Source organism: Scardinius erythrophthalmus, assembly GCF_964197995.2.
Source record: "Scardinius erythrophthalmus genome assembly, chromosome: 2".
NCBI classification, from domain to species: domain Eukaryota; kingdom Metazoa; phylum Chordata; class Actinopteri; order Cypriniformes; family Leuciscidae; genus Scardinius; species Scardinius erythrophthalmus.
The window spans coordinates 21,844,009-21,860,035 of record NC_138222.1 but is presented as its reverse complement, the minus strand read 5'-3'; the positions used below and the strand labels follow the sequence as shown (position 1 = coordinate 21,860,035).

Genomic DNA, 16,027 nt, shown 5'->3' with positions numbered 1-16,027 from the left:
AGGGAAATACGAAGTTAAAAAAACAAACATATCTGCCATATATTTTGCCATCCTTTTCCTGATTAGTATTTTGGGCTGACCAGTAATGTGAGGGCAATTGTCATGATGATGGCACAGATACACATTCCAGCAAGTCCAAGCATGTGGAGTGTCCGGCGACCCATCCGCTCGACCAGGAAGACCTGTAGATTGAACAAGTGAGCAATAGACAGTGAGCGATGTCAGTAATCGGCATCACATAATAATTTGTAGTTTGGCTTGGTTCATGCTAATAATGTTGTTCATATTGTTATAATTTTTTTTATTTTTTTTTATTTAATATTATATATTAATTATTAAAAAAAAATTATAACATACCGAGACTATAGTGAAAGCACAATTGACAACTCCAGCACCTATGGTGGCGTAAACCGGACTCTCCACCCCAGCCTTCTTGAAGATGTCAGTAGAATAATAGAAGATCTGAGCAGTGAAATGCAAGAGCAAGTGTGAGAATTGGTTTAAAAACATGTCACACACAAATTTAGTTTGTTTCAATTTACTGTTCTAAAAAAAACATCTTTACTGCCATAAATGAAAATGTATTAAAAGTCTTCTTTTCCCTTAATGGTGATAAATGATTACATTTAAACATTAATCGTTTAGCCCAACACTTTCTGTTTTGCGCCACTATATTACGAAGGGTCAGTTACATTTACAATAAGTAATTTTAGAAAACTAATTCAGGTAATGGAGCAAAGGTACTCAAACCCTAGAAGAGCTGCATTCAACTTTTTTTTTCACTTTAAACTAATCTCAGTTCATCTTTCTTTTTTTAGATCACTGAGCACATTTTTTTTTTTTGACAACTACAGCACTCACAGCATTAACTCCTGACAGCTGCTGAGAGAGCTGCAGCATGATAGAGATGATAATGGGCTGCCGGTACAGAGGAGAGCGAAAGAGCTCAGGAATGGACACTTTCCTTTCCATTTCCATCCTCCTCTTTTCCTCCTTCATCTCAGCCAAGTCATCACTGACCTCCAGACGGCCAGTCAGACGCCGCAAAGCTGAAGAAGAGAGGAAATAAGCTGAAGTGCTCATTGATTAGAGTGTATTTAGTTTATTTAGTTAAAAGTAGGCCTACATGCTAATTACAAATATTTGTGATATGACATATAGGTTAAACAAATGTTCAGACAAATGTTCCAAGAAGACGCACTTTGGTTGGGTTTCAAACATATTTTTTAGGGGGAAAAAATCCAGTCCAAAACAGTTAAAAAGCCTTCATTTACATCATGGCTCACACTAGAAACAATTAAAAGGACTAAAACGCTGCATACTGATGCATTTTGGCCATTCAGCCTTCCTCAGAGTGTGTCAGGGGGACCAGGGTGCAATTTTTAGTATTTTTTTGTTTCTAGTGTGAGCCATGATGTACATAATGGCTTTTAACTGTTTTGGACTTGAAGAACTGCCTTGGATTTTTTTCTAAAATATAAATGTTCAGACATCTCAAATGCTTTGTATGGCACTGCTCCTGTGCACCTTCTCAGCATGAAGTGTTTGGTATTCATATTTATTCATTGGGGCACATTTATGCAGGAAAACCCATATGGTATGAAAGTTGAATAACATTTTATGTAAAATATGCAGTGGTTCATGGGGACATTAATGTACCAAACTGTGGAAATGACCCACGACTCCTCACCGCTCTTTGCATGGTGCTCTTGGCAGCGGATGATATAGAGGAAGCGCGGGCTCTCTGGACAGAAAGGCAATAGCGTCATCTGCAGGACTGTAGGTAGAACTGTAACACCCAGCAAAACCGGCCACAGCTGCTCATTGCCCAACAGAGACTCCAGCCCTAAGATCTGAAGAGAAGATCATGACATTGATAATGAGAAATGAGTGAAAAATAAAAATATTGAAAATGAAATAAATAAGGACTGGAGACCAGTCTCAGTAGTTATGAGCTCAAAAGAATTTTGAAAATTAATATAAAGGGGAAAAAACAGAACTTAACTTTACTGTACCTGGGCAATAAGAATGCCTGTGACGATGGCCAGCTGGTGCAGGGTGCCCAGAGCTCCTCTTAGACTGGTAGGGGCAATCTCACCCACATACATTGGCACCAATCCCGATGCCAACCCTTATGAAGAAAAAGAAAAACAAGAGTTCTCTGAATATAAACAGTAAAATTTTAATTAATTCCTGTGACGACAAAAAAAAAATTCAGCAGCTATTACTACTAGTCTTCAGTAGGGGTGAGCGGGGCACAAAACACAGGGCTAGTTGTAACACACTTGTTTTAAAATACTTCCACACTAGCATGACGAAAAGTGTTTTTACTAGTTGCCATATCAACACTAAATAGAGAAAAAATTGCACCAAAATTAAGAAATATTTGGAAGATATCAATGAACATTTATTTAACCATAGCAAAAGTAAATTTCTTACTTATGTTAATTTTTCATCTCTATTTTTGTGTTTATTTAAAATTAGACAAATCTGATATTATTTTAATCTCCAATATGTTATTTAACAGTTGAGATAGTTATTTAATGCTTCGTTCAGTAGAAGAAAACACTAGCAGGGTTTAAATCCCAGTTGCGCAGATGGGGCACGTTGTAACACTGTGACAATGTGCCCCTATTAGAGCTATGAAATATTCTATTCTATACTTTTATGAATTCTATTGAGAAAACACGAGAAAAAGGTGAATAAAGACTGAGAGTCAATGTTCAGAAATTATTAATTATTATTATGTTTTGAACTATGTTGTATGTGTTTTCCGGTGTGTTTGTTGTCAAACTCAAACATATTTTATTTTTATTTATTAAAAAAAGCCATTATTTTATATGAAAAAGTTAATAATTGTATTTTATTGAGAAAATATTTTAGTTTGTCTTGTTTTGGGTTTTTTATTAGATGAGATAACATTTTAAGCTGTCATATGGTCATGTTACAATGTGCCATGTTGTCACAAGTCACTTCCCTTCTTTTGGGGTATATCAAGAAAAAAGTATACACTGGATAAACAAAATCACATAATTGTATAGACATGTGGGAAATTAATGTGGGAAAAAATAAATACTCTGAGTCTGAACCCTAAGTAGATTTACGGAAATCGTAACGTTTTAAAAAAAATAAAAATAAAAACTTGCACCTTAGAACCTATTTCAAAGTTTGCGTTCTCGAGCCACCAAGCGTTGGAGGTTTTCTGTTTAAGCGTCACCTAAGTTAATAACTAATGCTCTTTGCAATGGAAGTGAATCAATCAAAAACTTACTTTAGCTAGACAATAACTTTATTCTAGAGCTGCTGTAAAGCCAAAACAAGCTCTATTATTTTCAATTCCTATTATCACTGTAAAGCTGCTTTGAAACAATCTTGTTAAAAGCGCTATATAAATGAAGGTGACTAGACTTGACTTGACTTTTAGCAGTGGTGAGTGACTGACACCATGTGATGGGACTCATCTGGTGTCAGCTGCACCCTGAACCGATTCTATTGAAGTGATGCACAGCACAACACAGCAAGAAAACCAAGCCAGCACATACCTTTCCCTGCAATCTACAGTATCTCCCTGAATCCCCTGCTATTGCAACCCTCCTATATTTTTTCTATTTGAAATTATTTATTTATAAATAACAAGATTATAAATAAAATAGGTAACACTGGAGATTTTTTTATTATTATTATTGCAATAACAATAGGGGAATACAGAGATATGCAAAACACTTGAGTCTATACAAATTCACAACTCTGCATCTTGCATCAGGAAATCAATCATACAACTAATACATCAATTACCCTTTTCAACAATTGAGATTTACGATTGTTCTGTATTGAAGTCAGAGAATCGTAAAAAACCTTTAACTTAGTGGAAAATAGTCTACCATTTGGTACAATTAACATATATTTTGCTTTGTGTATATGATATTTCCTAAAAAAATAAATAAAAAATTGTTATATTATCAATTTCCAATAAACCGGTATCACAACAAGACCATTACATCAGTTATTGTGACAAATTTGTAAAACACCTAAAAAATAAACATAGAAACTTTGGACCAAAATAACTTATACTTAGAAACAATTGTACATTTATTTTTTAGTTGTGTTTCCTCTTTACAAAAACAACATACTGGAGAAACCCCTTTTTTAAACTTAAAACATATTTATTAATATCTGACCACAGATTCTGAAAAAGAAGAGAATGAAAATCCATTTCATCAATGCCTTAGGTGAAACGCTTTTTTCTGTAGTTAATATTTTTCTAATATAAATATTATTAAATTTTTTATCCTTAAAAGAAAGGCCTCCAACAGTAAGAGTCGGAAGAGAACCAATTACAGAATTATATATCTTTTCAATTTTGATAAGGTGAAGTAGTTTCGGGAAAATACAATGATTTAGTTTTAAATATTCTTTTGAAGAACCATATGTCCCAAAATTATTAACAAATTCAGTGTAATTATATAGGTCTCCTGACTGATTTAATAAGTCTGTAACAAAAATTAAACCTTTTTCAAACCACTCACTCCAAAATAAAGTCTTGTTTTTGAATAATGTATATTGATTATTCCAAATAACACAGGGAGGGGGAGTAAAATTGTGTTTGTGGACTAACTTCCACGTATCCAAAGCTTGTTTGTGAAAATTAGACAACTTAATTGGGAGTTTAGTGCATTTAAAATCACAAGTAAGTAAAAAATGAAGACCATTTATTATAGCCTAGCTTGGGGATAAAGAACCATGGAACATTCTTCTCACAAAGACAGTGCTTGATCCAGTTAATTTTAAACATATTATTAATGGTTTCAAAATCTAAAGCATTTAATCCTCCTTCTGATACACTTCTAATTATGGTTTTCCTTTTAACATACTAGGGGAATGTCTTGCCTCTCCAGATAAATTTAAATATAATTTTGTCAACTGCTGTACACATTTTAGAATCTACATAAAGAGCTAATGCAGGATATATAAGTCTGGAGATCCCTCAGCCTTGGAAATCAAAACACAACCTTGAATAGATCAATTTCTTTGGAGCCAACAGTTACAAATATTTCTTGTTTTTTGTAGTCTTTGTGAAAATTTTTTTGTAATTCTCCCTGAGGCTGATTTGCTAATTACAATACCCAAGTATCTGACTACCTGTTTCACCTGTATTCCAGATATACCAGAATCATTCAGATGGTGAACAGCCATAATCTCACTCTTAGACTGGTTCACTGATAGACCAGAGGCATCAAGTCAAGTCAAGTCAAGTCAAGTTTATTTATATAGCGCTTTTCACAACACAGGTTGTATCAAAGCAGCTTCACAGTAATAAATTAAAACAATACATCAATGTTTGTTTCTAGTGGAACGTCCACGTTTGGTAATGCTGATCAATAGTATCGTTGATTGACTAATTAAATTAAATATCCCCATCAGAGAACAGTTCAAGTGCCTCTAGAATAACAGGGACCAGGGGCTTCATGTATCAATCTTGCGTACACACAAAAACATTGCGTACGCCAGCTTTCACGCTCACGGTCGGATGTACTAACAGTGAAATTAACGCGAGAATGTGCGTTCCTCCACGCCAATTTCATGTCTGGCGTATGTACATTTCTCATTGTTTTTGTCCGTTGGCAACTCTTACAAGCAATGAAGTGAAGCTGCAAACATTACTCAATGAATTGTTCGACAAGTCTATCGCACCACCACCTGCAGCATTGCTATTAATTTGCAATTTATAAAATAATTGACATATATTGTCACACGAGCCTTATGGGAATATTCTATCAATTATGCAATTAAGTAAGAACATATAAAAGCATATGCAAAATGATACAACCCTTAGTCTATGGCAATGGCAGCTTTGATTTCCGTTTAACGTCCACCTTTATATCAGACCATTTCTTTTTAAAGTCATTTACAGTACAACTTTCAGATCCCACCGCATTGACGGCATCAGCCAAACTCTCCCAATCATATTTTTCCCTATTGTTATTAATTCTGGAGGACAAAGTTCCAAATAAAATATTTTATTCGTTTCTGCCTCCGATAGTAGCACCTCCAATTCACTTTCTGTAAAGTTTCGTTTCTTGCCGCTTGCTTTAGCCATTTTCTTACTGCTTTCTTTTGCCAAAGCGGACTCATTACCATATTTAAATTGATTTAATTAAGGGAGGAGACTGGGTGGGGCGTTGTGCTCCTGCATGTGCGCTCAATTTTACGTTAATTGGGATATTTTACGTTAATTCCATTGTTATATCAATACCTTTGATTTGAGAGCAATGAGCAGTGTAAAGGTGTAAAGTTTCAGATACTAATACAAATAAAAACTGGGAAATAGGGCATCCCTGTCTAATGCCTCTTTGGATAACGAAACGAGAGGATGTACAGCCCGATAAAGAAACACTACTTGAGATATTGTTATAAAATGTGTGGATCATATTAGTAAAAGTTGGGACAAAACCAAATTGACGTAGAACTTGATATATGAAATTGTGCTCCACGGTATCAAAAGCCTTATAAAAATCTAAAAACAAAATAAGAGCTTCCTCATTTACCAGCTATGAATAATCTAGAAGATCTAACACCAGTCTGATGTTATTTGAAATATGTCTTCCTTTCATAAATCCAGACTGGGTGACAGAAATTATTTCCTCCAAACATGGTTTTAACCTATTTGCATACAGCGACGCTAATAATTTGTAATCTGAGTTAAGTAGCGTAATTGGGCGCCAGTTATGTAAGTGCAACACGTCTTTATTAGGTTTTGAAATTAGTGTAATAACTCCCTGTTTCATAGATTCTGTAAGTTCTCTATTTGTTGCACACTCATTAAACACATTCAAAATAAACTCTCTAATATCTTCCCAAAAACTCTGTAAAACTCAAAAGGCAAACCATCAGGTCCTGGGCTTTTGTTAAAAGGAGATTTTTTTTAATGATATTATCTAATTCATTTAATGACATCTCCTCTTCACACAGGTTTTTGTTATTTATACTTACACATTGAATGAAGGGTTGTATCTTACTAAAAAATAAAGCACTGGAATTAGGGTTACAGGATGATGTATATAGTTTTTGATAAAAGTCTGAAGCAAATTTTGAAATTCTTTTGTTATCTGATACAACAGTGTCATCAATATACAAAGAGTTTTTTTTTTTTTTTTAAGTTCGCCTAGTTTTTTTTTCTTTTTCAAATTGAAAAAATATACTTTTTTTCCCTGGCTTCTAGCCATTTGGCTCTTCCATATAAAAAGTGTCTAATTTCTCTCTTAACAAGTATGAACTTTCTTTCTCTGCACACTGGAGATTTTGCCCTCATTAAATAGTTAAATAATTATCTTTGCCTTTATTCAGTTGTAGACGGGACAGAAGGCAAAGTTCAAAGGATGAGGAGGGATTCAAACTTGTGTCATTTGAAGCAAAACTGGACTAGGCCTACATGTCGGTGCGCTACCCAAATTAGACTATCAGCTCTGACAGAATTAAATAATGCTAAATTTTTAAAGAGATGAAATAAAGAAATGTAATTCTGTTTACATAGCATCCAAGACTCTTTAATTAAATTCCACTGTGTACAAATATGAAACACATTCAGCAAAGAGTTACTGATAAATCAAGACTGTGTGCCTCATTTATAAAATGTTGCATAGAAACCGTCCTACCTTTGATATAACGGTCATTTCTCAAATGTGTGATTCAGAGAACGAATGGCCAAAAAATGCACGTACACCTCTCTTTTAGATGTCAAATCTGTAAATTGCAAATGTTCTTGAAATTGTGCAGAGCTGAATGGTTTCAGATTTCCACTTTTTAAACGCCACCTAGTTAATATCATTAACATATAAAAGAGCACCAGTCAAAAAACGTCCAAATACTTAACTTAAGAATGGTGAGCGGCAAGAATTGCTTAGACTTCCAAATATACCTGCAGTACTCCAACTCTCTGACACAAGGAAAAGTGTGTTAGTTTGCTTAGGGGGGCAGATTTCACTCTTCCGCCAGAACTAGGCTCGCGTAGGGCCACTACCAGAGACCAGTGATCATAGTTTATAAAGTTATAAATGTGGATATTTTTCTTACAAAACAAAAAGCGCATTACTTTGCTTCAGAAAGCCTTTTTGAAAAGAAAGCCTGAAAGCAGCGGTTAAAGGGGGCGGTGGATCGCGGCCCACTAGGGGGCCTTAGTGATCATACCAGTTACAGAGGGCAGTATTGGAAGAAATGATACAACTAGGCTACTGGTTGACTCGAAACTGAAAAGACGCCGTTTTATCGTGAGTCTCCGTGACGAGTTAGCTGATAAATTAATAAAAAAAAAAAAAATACTAGCATTTTTCCCATCGAAATGGTGCTAAATTGCTTTGTACTGGGATGTACAGCCAAAACCAAGAAAGGACAAGCAGTAAGTTTGGGCGGGTTGAAAACATGCAGAACTAGCTCCTACTACTGGCTGTAGTCTCTAGCCTCTGACCAAACAAGCCTCCGTTGACGCTAAATGACGATTTTTGTGTCATCTGAGGTTTTTTTCCAGACACACAATTCAGAAATCTCTCGTCTCAGGGCGACATGAGGGAGGGAAGCACGGTCATTTGAAAATACTATCGGGCTTCTACTGATACAAAGCTTGCATGGATCCAATATACTGTCATGCATTTTCTTTCTCAACTGTTTATGTTTACGAGGATACTACTTGCCAATCATGCATTTTCAAGTGCAAGAAGACTTGAAAGAGAGTTCAACTCAGTGTTTACACGCTCTATGAGATGCGGATTTCTGGGCGCGCGCTTCGGATGTTTGCACACAGAAAACTTTCCACACAGTGAGTAACAAATTGAGTTCCCTTTCAAAGCTTTATTTACCGTAATTACGACATGGCATGAACGCATTAGACTAGTCAAAACATCTTTAGAGATATCTCAAATTGGATTTCTTACTAGTACAATTATTGTTATTTATTGATAATTTTATGTATTAAGATTGATTGACTTAACCCATCCAGTGCTATTAATGATTAAATAACCAGTCTCCCTCATGAGTTTAATAATACACTGTGCTCATTCTGGGGTGAGTTCATAGTAATTTATTGTTTACTGAATTACACAGAAATTGTCAAATTAATCATTTCAGCTGCAAGACTATTTAAAATGCAAAAATAACTAATTTCCACTGAATAAACTTAATGAGTACCTCGATGTGCAGTCTGTACATATCTGTACATTTATTTTGGGGTTTCATGACCCTTTAAGATTAAACATTTAGACTACTGTAATGAAAATAAACAGCTTTAATGTACTTTTAGTTCATATACCTTAGATACCTTAGCAATGTGTAAGAAAAAGAGTAAAACTTACCACAATATGTCCCAATGGTAAAGCGTCCTAAAATCATCATTTCAAATGACCGGCTGATCTTGGACATCCCCATCAGGCCTCCACCAATAAATGCAAGGACGTTATTGATAAGCATTGCTTTCCTCCTAGCATAATAAACAAGGAACATCAAATAATATTTTTATGTAATACAACTGAGACATTTAGATTTTGACATTTCGAAGTTATTTTCTAAAACAGAACAGAAATCCCACTATTTTTCTCCACATATTGATTCACATTTTTATCACACTCCTTCTGCTGACATTATATTCTCTATTACATTGTGTAGGCTAGAACAGGTGTGCCACATGCACCCCAGCCAAAATCAATGACACAGGAAAATACCGTGGCCTTTTCTGACCATGAAACCTAAAGGGCAGGTCACCATTACCTAGACAGCTGTTGTAACATGTAACTTGAGATCTGAATGTCCGTATCACAACTGTGCCCTTCAACAAGGTTGCTTTTTAGTAAGAGTACTTTAAATCACTTTGGATAAAAAATAAAAAACAAACAAACAAGAACTCAAATAAACTTGGACCAGTCCTTTCTTAAAGTCTTTCTGTGTTGAAAATCAAGTTTTTAATGTGGTTTATATGTTTATGTGGTGTTTTTAATGTGCTTTAAGACAAATCATGTGCAAATTCATCAGTCAGTACCATTGCTGAGTATTGTCAATGTGCCAGCGGACTTTGGCATATCATTAACAGCGAATATATTAGGATGTTATGATGAACTATTATGCCTTTCTCCACTTATGTTTCTGATGATTGTTAGAAAGCAGCTGCCTAACTCTGAGATGCGAATGGGAACATGGTTTGTGTAACAGTAGCAAAACATGATTAGCTGTTTGATAACATAGTCAAGAAAAAGGACATTGTCAAGCAACATTGTGCAGCGTTTACATCAGCAAGTTGACCGAGTAAATCTCTGAGCTGGCGTGAATTAGTTAATTAGCACATTCATGGATCCGCGTATACTAAATGAAGCAAGGGTGTAGAGTTGTATTCAAACTATTTTAAGGCATGATTGTTTTTTTCCACAGGAAAATTTTTTTTTTAAATATGTCATTTTGGTGATCAAATATGTGTTTTAAGGGATAAAATTATTGACTACAGGGGGACTTTAAACTATTCCAACTGATGATATGCTTTGCATTGGCTCAGGTTTCTGGTTTCTTTCTTTTCTGCTGTGTTTACAATATGTGACAACAGCATTCTAATAACATAACTCACACCCATACATTTCCAGGACTCACAACCGCATGTTCTAGAAAGCCCTGTGTGAATGGAACCGGACAGGACAACTAGTTTTCATATAGTGCGAAAGAGCCACTCTTTGCTGAATGTGGGTTTGGTAATTTACTAAGGTGTGGATATAATCGGCGTGTCATCTGAATGTTTTAGATCCAGTCTCTGTCTTCCACAAGAGCTGTCTCTGTGAGTTTTGTGGTCTGTGCTTGACTCATGAACTTGCGCCTCAACTTTTGTTGTTTGAAATGTGATAAGAATATATTTACTTTTACTTATGAGGTCTTGCCACCCATTCTTTTTTTTTTTTCATGCCTCGGTTTGTGTTGGTCGGCCTCGAAAACAAAAACACTCAAGTGTAGAACTCTTGTACACTTGATAGATCCCGTTACACGTTCATATAGACAGTATATGAAATGCTATTGTAAGCTGCTATTTGAACAGGATATTTCAACACTCAAATTCTCAATTGTCCTTATTGTCCAGTATATATATATATACTGGACAATAAGGACAATACACATAAGGACAATATATCCATAAGGACAATAAGGATATAGAGCTGAATTACCTGCCAAAAAACTCTGAGATGATTCCCACAGAGAAGGAGGACACCATGCCCCCAATGGAGAAGATGGCCACAGAGAGTGACCACAGAGATGTCAGTGTTTGTGGAGGGATTGGTTCTGAGTACCTTTCCGTCCATGTTGAGTTATAGTCCTGCTCAATGATCTAAGGTCAGAGGGATGTAGAAAAGAGAAGACAAGAGGAGAATGACATGATGAGACATTAGATACAATTAGTATATTTGCTATTCTTCTAGAGTGAAAATAGTCCCATTTCATATAAACATTTTGATGTTAAAGCATTATATGTTTTGTATGTGCATCACTTTTCACTCTGATGACATAAATATCGTTCTTATTATATAGAGTTGTGGTCAGAATTAATGGCAGCCATGGTAAATATGATAAAAAATGGCAGTAAAAAATAAATCCTTTTTATCTTTCATTGAAGTAAAATAATTGAAAGTGGGGGGGAAATCACATTATGAAATAAATGTTTTTCTCCAAAACACGTTGGCCACAATTATTGGCACCCCTAGAATTTTTTTACATGTAAAATATAGTATATTCCCATTAATATTTACCTTTTTTAGCACACCAGGGTGACTAGGAACATGAAATTGTCTAGCTATGACTTCTTGTTTTACAGGAGTTTAAATATGAGGAAACACAAAGGCCAAATTCCCTTAATCATCCAGCACAATGAGTAAAACCAAAGAATATAGTTCTGATGTGCATCTAAAGATTGTTGAGCATCACAAAATAGAAAGTGGCTGTAAGAAAATAGCTAAAGAATTGAAAATCCCCATTTTGACCATCAGGGCAATAATTAAGAAGTTCCAATCAACTAAAGATCTGCCAGGAAGATCTGCCAGGAAGAGGATGTGTGTTTAATATTGTCTTAATGCATGGTGAGGATGAAAGTTTGAGTGTCCAGAGACTCTTCAAGAATCACAGAAAGACAATTGCAGAGATTACTTGAGTCTTGGGGTCAGAAGCCTACCAAAAAAAAAAAAAAGCTCCTACATCCCCACATGTTGTTACTCATCCAAAAACAAACTCCAGCAAATTCAGTTGTCAGACACGACTGGAACTTCAAACGGCACAGGGTTCTGTGGTCAGATGAAAAAAAAAAAAGACCCTTTATGCAGCAAACACGCTAGATGGGTTTGGTGCACACAAGAATAAAAAGTACCCCATGTGTACAGTTTAATATAACGTTGGATCTTTAATGTTGTGGGCATATTTTTTCTGCTGAAGGTCCTGGACATCTTGTTCAGATACATGGCATCATGGATTCTATCAAATATCAACAGATAAAAAATCAAAACCCGACGGCTTCTGTTAGAAATCTTATAATGGGCCGTGGTTGGATGGATCTTCCATCAGGACAACGATCCAAAACAAACATCAAAATCAACACAAAAATGTGTTACGGAGCACGAAATGAAGCTTCTGCCATGACTGTCCCAGTTCCCTGACCTGATGAGTGGAGTAAACTGAAGAGAAGAAGCGCCAACATGGATCTGGGAATCTGGAGAGATTCTGTATGGAGGAATGGTCTCTGATCTCTTGTCAGGTGTTCTCCAAACTCATCAGGCATTATAGGAGAAAACCCAGAGCTGTTATCTTGGCAAAAGGAGATTGCAAAAAGTATTTAATAAAAGGGTGCCAATAATTGTGGCCAACGTGTTTTGGAGAAAAACATGTGATTTCCAAAATTAAATTACCAAATTAAATGTCACTATATAGTAACAGATCTTTTAGCAATGATTATTTATTATAATTATTTGATTTTTATGTTATTTATGTAATCTTTATACTCTTAACCGTAGTGAAAAAAACAATGCCAAAATAAGTACATTTATTTCAAGTATACTACAAATCCAATTAAATTATTGAATGACATATCGCTTGAGAATTACTGAAATAAATATTAAAATTAAACTTTATATGGAGTACTTCTTTATTGCACAATGCATATTTCTTATTATGCCTAAAATGTGTTTTAATATCACAATTAGTAAGGATAGTAGGATCTCTGTGTGATATCGATCTTTAAATGCAAGATATTTATCTAAAGTATTCTTGCAATGGTTGTAAATGTAAATGTATTTGTAATATACTTAGCATAAAATAAATGTATTTCAAATACATTTTGGTATATTTATTTTGCACTAGAGAATCCATTACACATTAGATATTTTAGTTTAACAATTAATATAACACATAGTTTTAATGTACAGATCACATGTAACATAAAAAGGCTTTAGAATCAATAGATAAAGCTTTAAAAATCCCTACATGTGAGCTTGCATGTTCAAGTCTCTGTATATTATCATTAACTATATCAACTGACTTCACAACTTTAACTTGCACTGATATAGCAAGATATTTTCTTCTTGCTGTGCAAATGCATTTGTGTACTTCATATTCTTCAATCTCTTCAATCTTCGATAGAAGAGAGAATTTAAATCATGCTGACTCTCATGTTTCAAGGTATGTGATTGGCTGTTAGCTACTTATGTCACACTTACATTAGCACACATTTCATGGTTATTTATGAACTCAGGGTAAAAGCCTTGAAAGAGAAAGTTGATTATCAACATTATGGTACCAACAAAGCCTGATTGTATCGGTTTGGTTTTGTCAACTCAAAACCACCTCTGTAACCCAGAGTTTGTTCACCTACCATCATGGAACAGGCGCCCTATAATGTTAAGTATGTCACTGAAGCTTAAAGTTATGTATTAAGCACGCAGCACAATCTCCAGAGATGTCCCTTATCGAGGCGTGTATTGGTTTCACAGAGTCACGTGATCAATGACAAACAAAGCCTCACTTTCTCAATCACGTGAGCTAAACACTTTGAATTTAAATTAAATTATACACTGGCATTTATTGCTACACTTTAATGGATTAATTTATCAGAGGCAGAAATTTAACACACACACACTGGTGGACTACCCATAGACATAATGGTTTTTATACTGTACAAACTGTATATCTTATCCTTCTAACCCTACCCCTAAACCTACCATCACAGAAAACTTTCAGCATTTTCAGATTTTCAAAACACTTAATTTAGTATGATTTATATACTGTTTTCCTCATAGGGATCATATGGTCCCCATAACGTAGGGAATACTAGGTACGCACGCACGCACACGCACGCACCATGTGATGTTTTCAACCTTTGTTCACCCGGGGCCTGTTTCAATAAGGAGGTTCGACCAACTCTGAGTTAAAACTTGAACTCTGAGTTGACTTACCCTGAGATGGGAAACTCTGAGTTTTCGGTTACAGAACAGCTCAAATGAGTTAGTTCAATCAACTCTGAGTTGACCTACTGAGTTAAGCGCGTGCACCACAACTATAAAAAGCCATTATCAATGGAGCGCAGATATTACGAGTCACCATGGCAACAGCGCCAAACAAAAAGAGGAATTACTGTTATACAGTGTTGGGTGTAATTAATTACCAAGTAATCTAAATATTGTGATTTAATTAAAGGGATAACTCTTAATTCCTCTGTAATTTAAAATAAAATCTGATTTAATTACATACTGCATAGACTATAGAGAACAATTCTGTATAAAACAATGGTGGATTTAACATACATTTTTAAAAGGTATATTTTTTATGTAACCTTCTCCCTCTACACACTTTGGTCAATTCAAGAATAGTTCATGCAATTGTATATTGTTTATTTGAAAGCATTAAAAGTGCAGTTTCTTGTCTCTCCTTGTATTGTTCAAGTGGTTGAGGTTGATATGGGATTTAGTAATTAGTAATAAGTAGACCAATACTTTCTAAAGATAGTAATTATTACATTAATCTAATTACACTGTTGAAGATAACATTGATAACTATTTTAGAGTAACTTACCCAACTGTTATAATATCAGAGGTGAAACTGGAAGAACAGTAGGCCTATGTTATTCAACCTAATTTTAATTTTCATGTGGAGCAATCCTGCAGGCATTAAAAGAACATGGCAGCAGCTGAAAATTAAATATAAAAACATAATTCAATCAGGTAAGGCTTGAGCATATCATGGGTGAAGGCTGACCTGACTTTACAAACATTTGACATATTAAATAACTAAATAGCATCCAGTGTCTAGCAGTGTAGCAGCATTTTTGGCTGAGGGAATTCCAGGAGGGACTTTAGAGCCAGTCACTCCCAAAGATCCAAGGGCCTTCATAAAATGTAGAGGTTTACATATGTGTTATTTTTTAGATAGGCTATTTTTGATATTTCCATTTATTTTACTTTGAGGTTGGGTTTTTTGTTGGTCCTAACAGATTCTGATGGTAATATCTGTCTTTTGGAGCCTCCTGTCCCAACAGAACCCCAGGCAGTTGTAAGTCGCCTACTCAATACACCAGAAATTAAATAGTGTTATAAGGTGCACTCGACCAAATGCTCATCTTCACAGGACGATGACGATAAAGAGTTTCTGCTGCCACAGAGAGGCCTACAGAGGTAATGTTAATATTATGTGTCTACATATCAAACAATCTACCCATACAGATTTTTTCAAATTTGTATGTGGATAATCTAAGTTTAAATCTAAGTATAATTTTTAAAGTAGTAAAATAAGTATATTTTTTTTATTAATAAAATATTAATTTTTTAAATAAAAATTTACTGAAAGAATGAATGAGGGGTTTAAACACCGCTTCCCCTTTAAAAAAAGGGAGGAGACCGATAGAAACTCTGGGTTTACCGAAGAAAACCTGCTCCCGACCAGGTTAGGTTCACAGAGTAAGTTACCATGGTAACTGACTCTGAGTATAGGTTACCTCTCTTTCAGAAACGGGCTTGACTTACTCTGCTTTGTCAGG

The 16,027-nt window shown here is 35.0% G+C and overlaps 1 protein-coding gene across 1 annotated transcript in view; it reads right to left on the bottom strand.

Moving 5' to 3' along the window:
- Window positions 1–16,027, bottom strand: part of LOC308687375 (solute carrier family 2, facilitated glucose transporter member 4-like) — a 30,616-nt gene that overhangs the window by 1,665 nt on the left and 12,924 nt on the right. The window contains exons 3-9 of the mRNA XM_081359904.1: window positions 11,184–11,344; window positions 9,342–9,466; window positions 2,016–2,131; window positions 1,691–1,853; window positions 862–1,049; window positions 358–462; window positions 81–182 (exon numbers count right to left, since the gene is read on the bottom strand). Coding sequence (XP_081216030.1) covers window positions 81–182; window positions 358–462; window positions 862–1,049; window positions 1,691–1,853; window positions 2,016–2,131; window positions 9,342–9,466; window positions 11,184–11,344 — 960 coding nt within the window. The remainder of the gene's footprint in view (window positions 1–80; window positions 183–357; window positions 463–861; window positions 1,050–1,690; window positions 1,854–2,015; window positions 2,132–9,341; window positions 9,467–11,183; window positions 11,345–16,027) is intronic.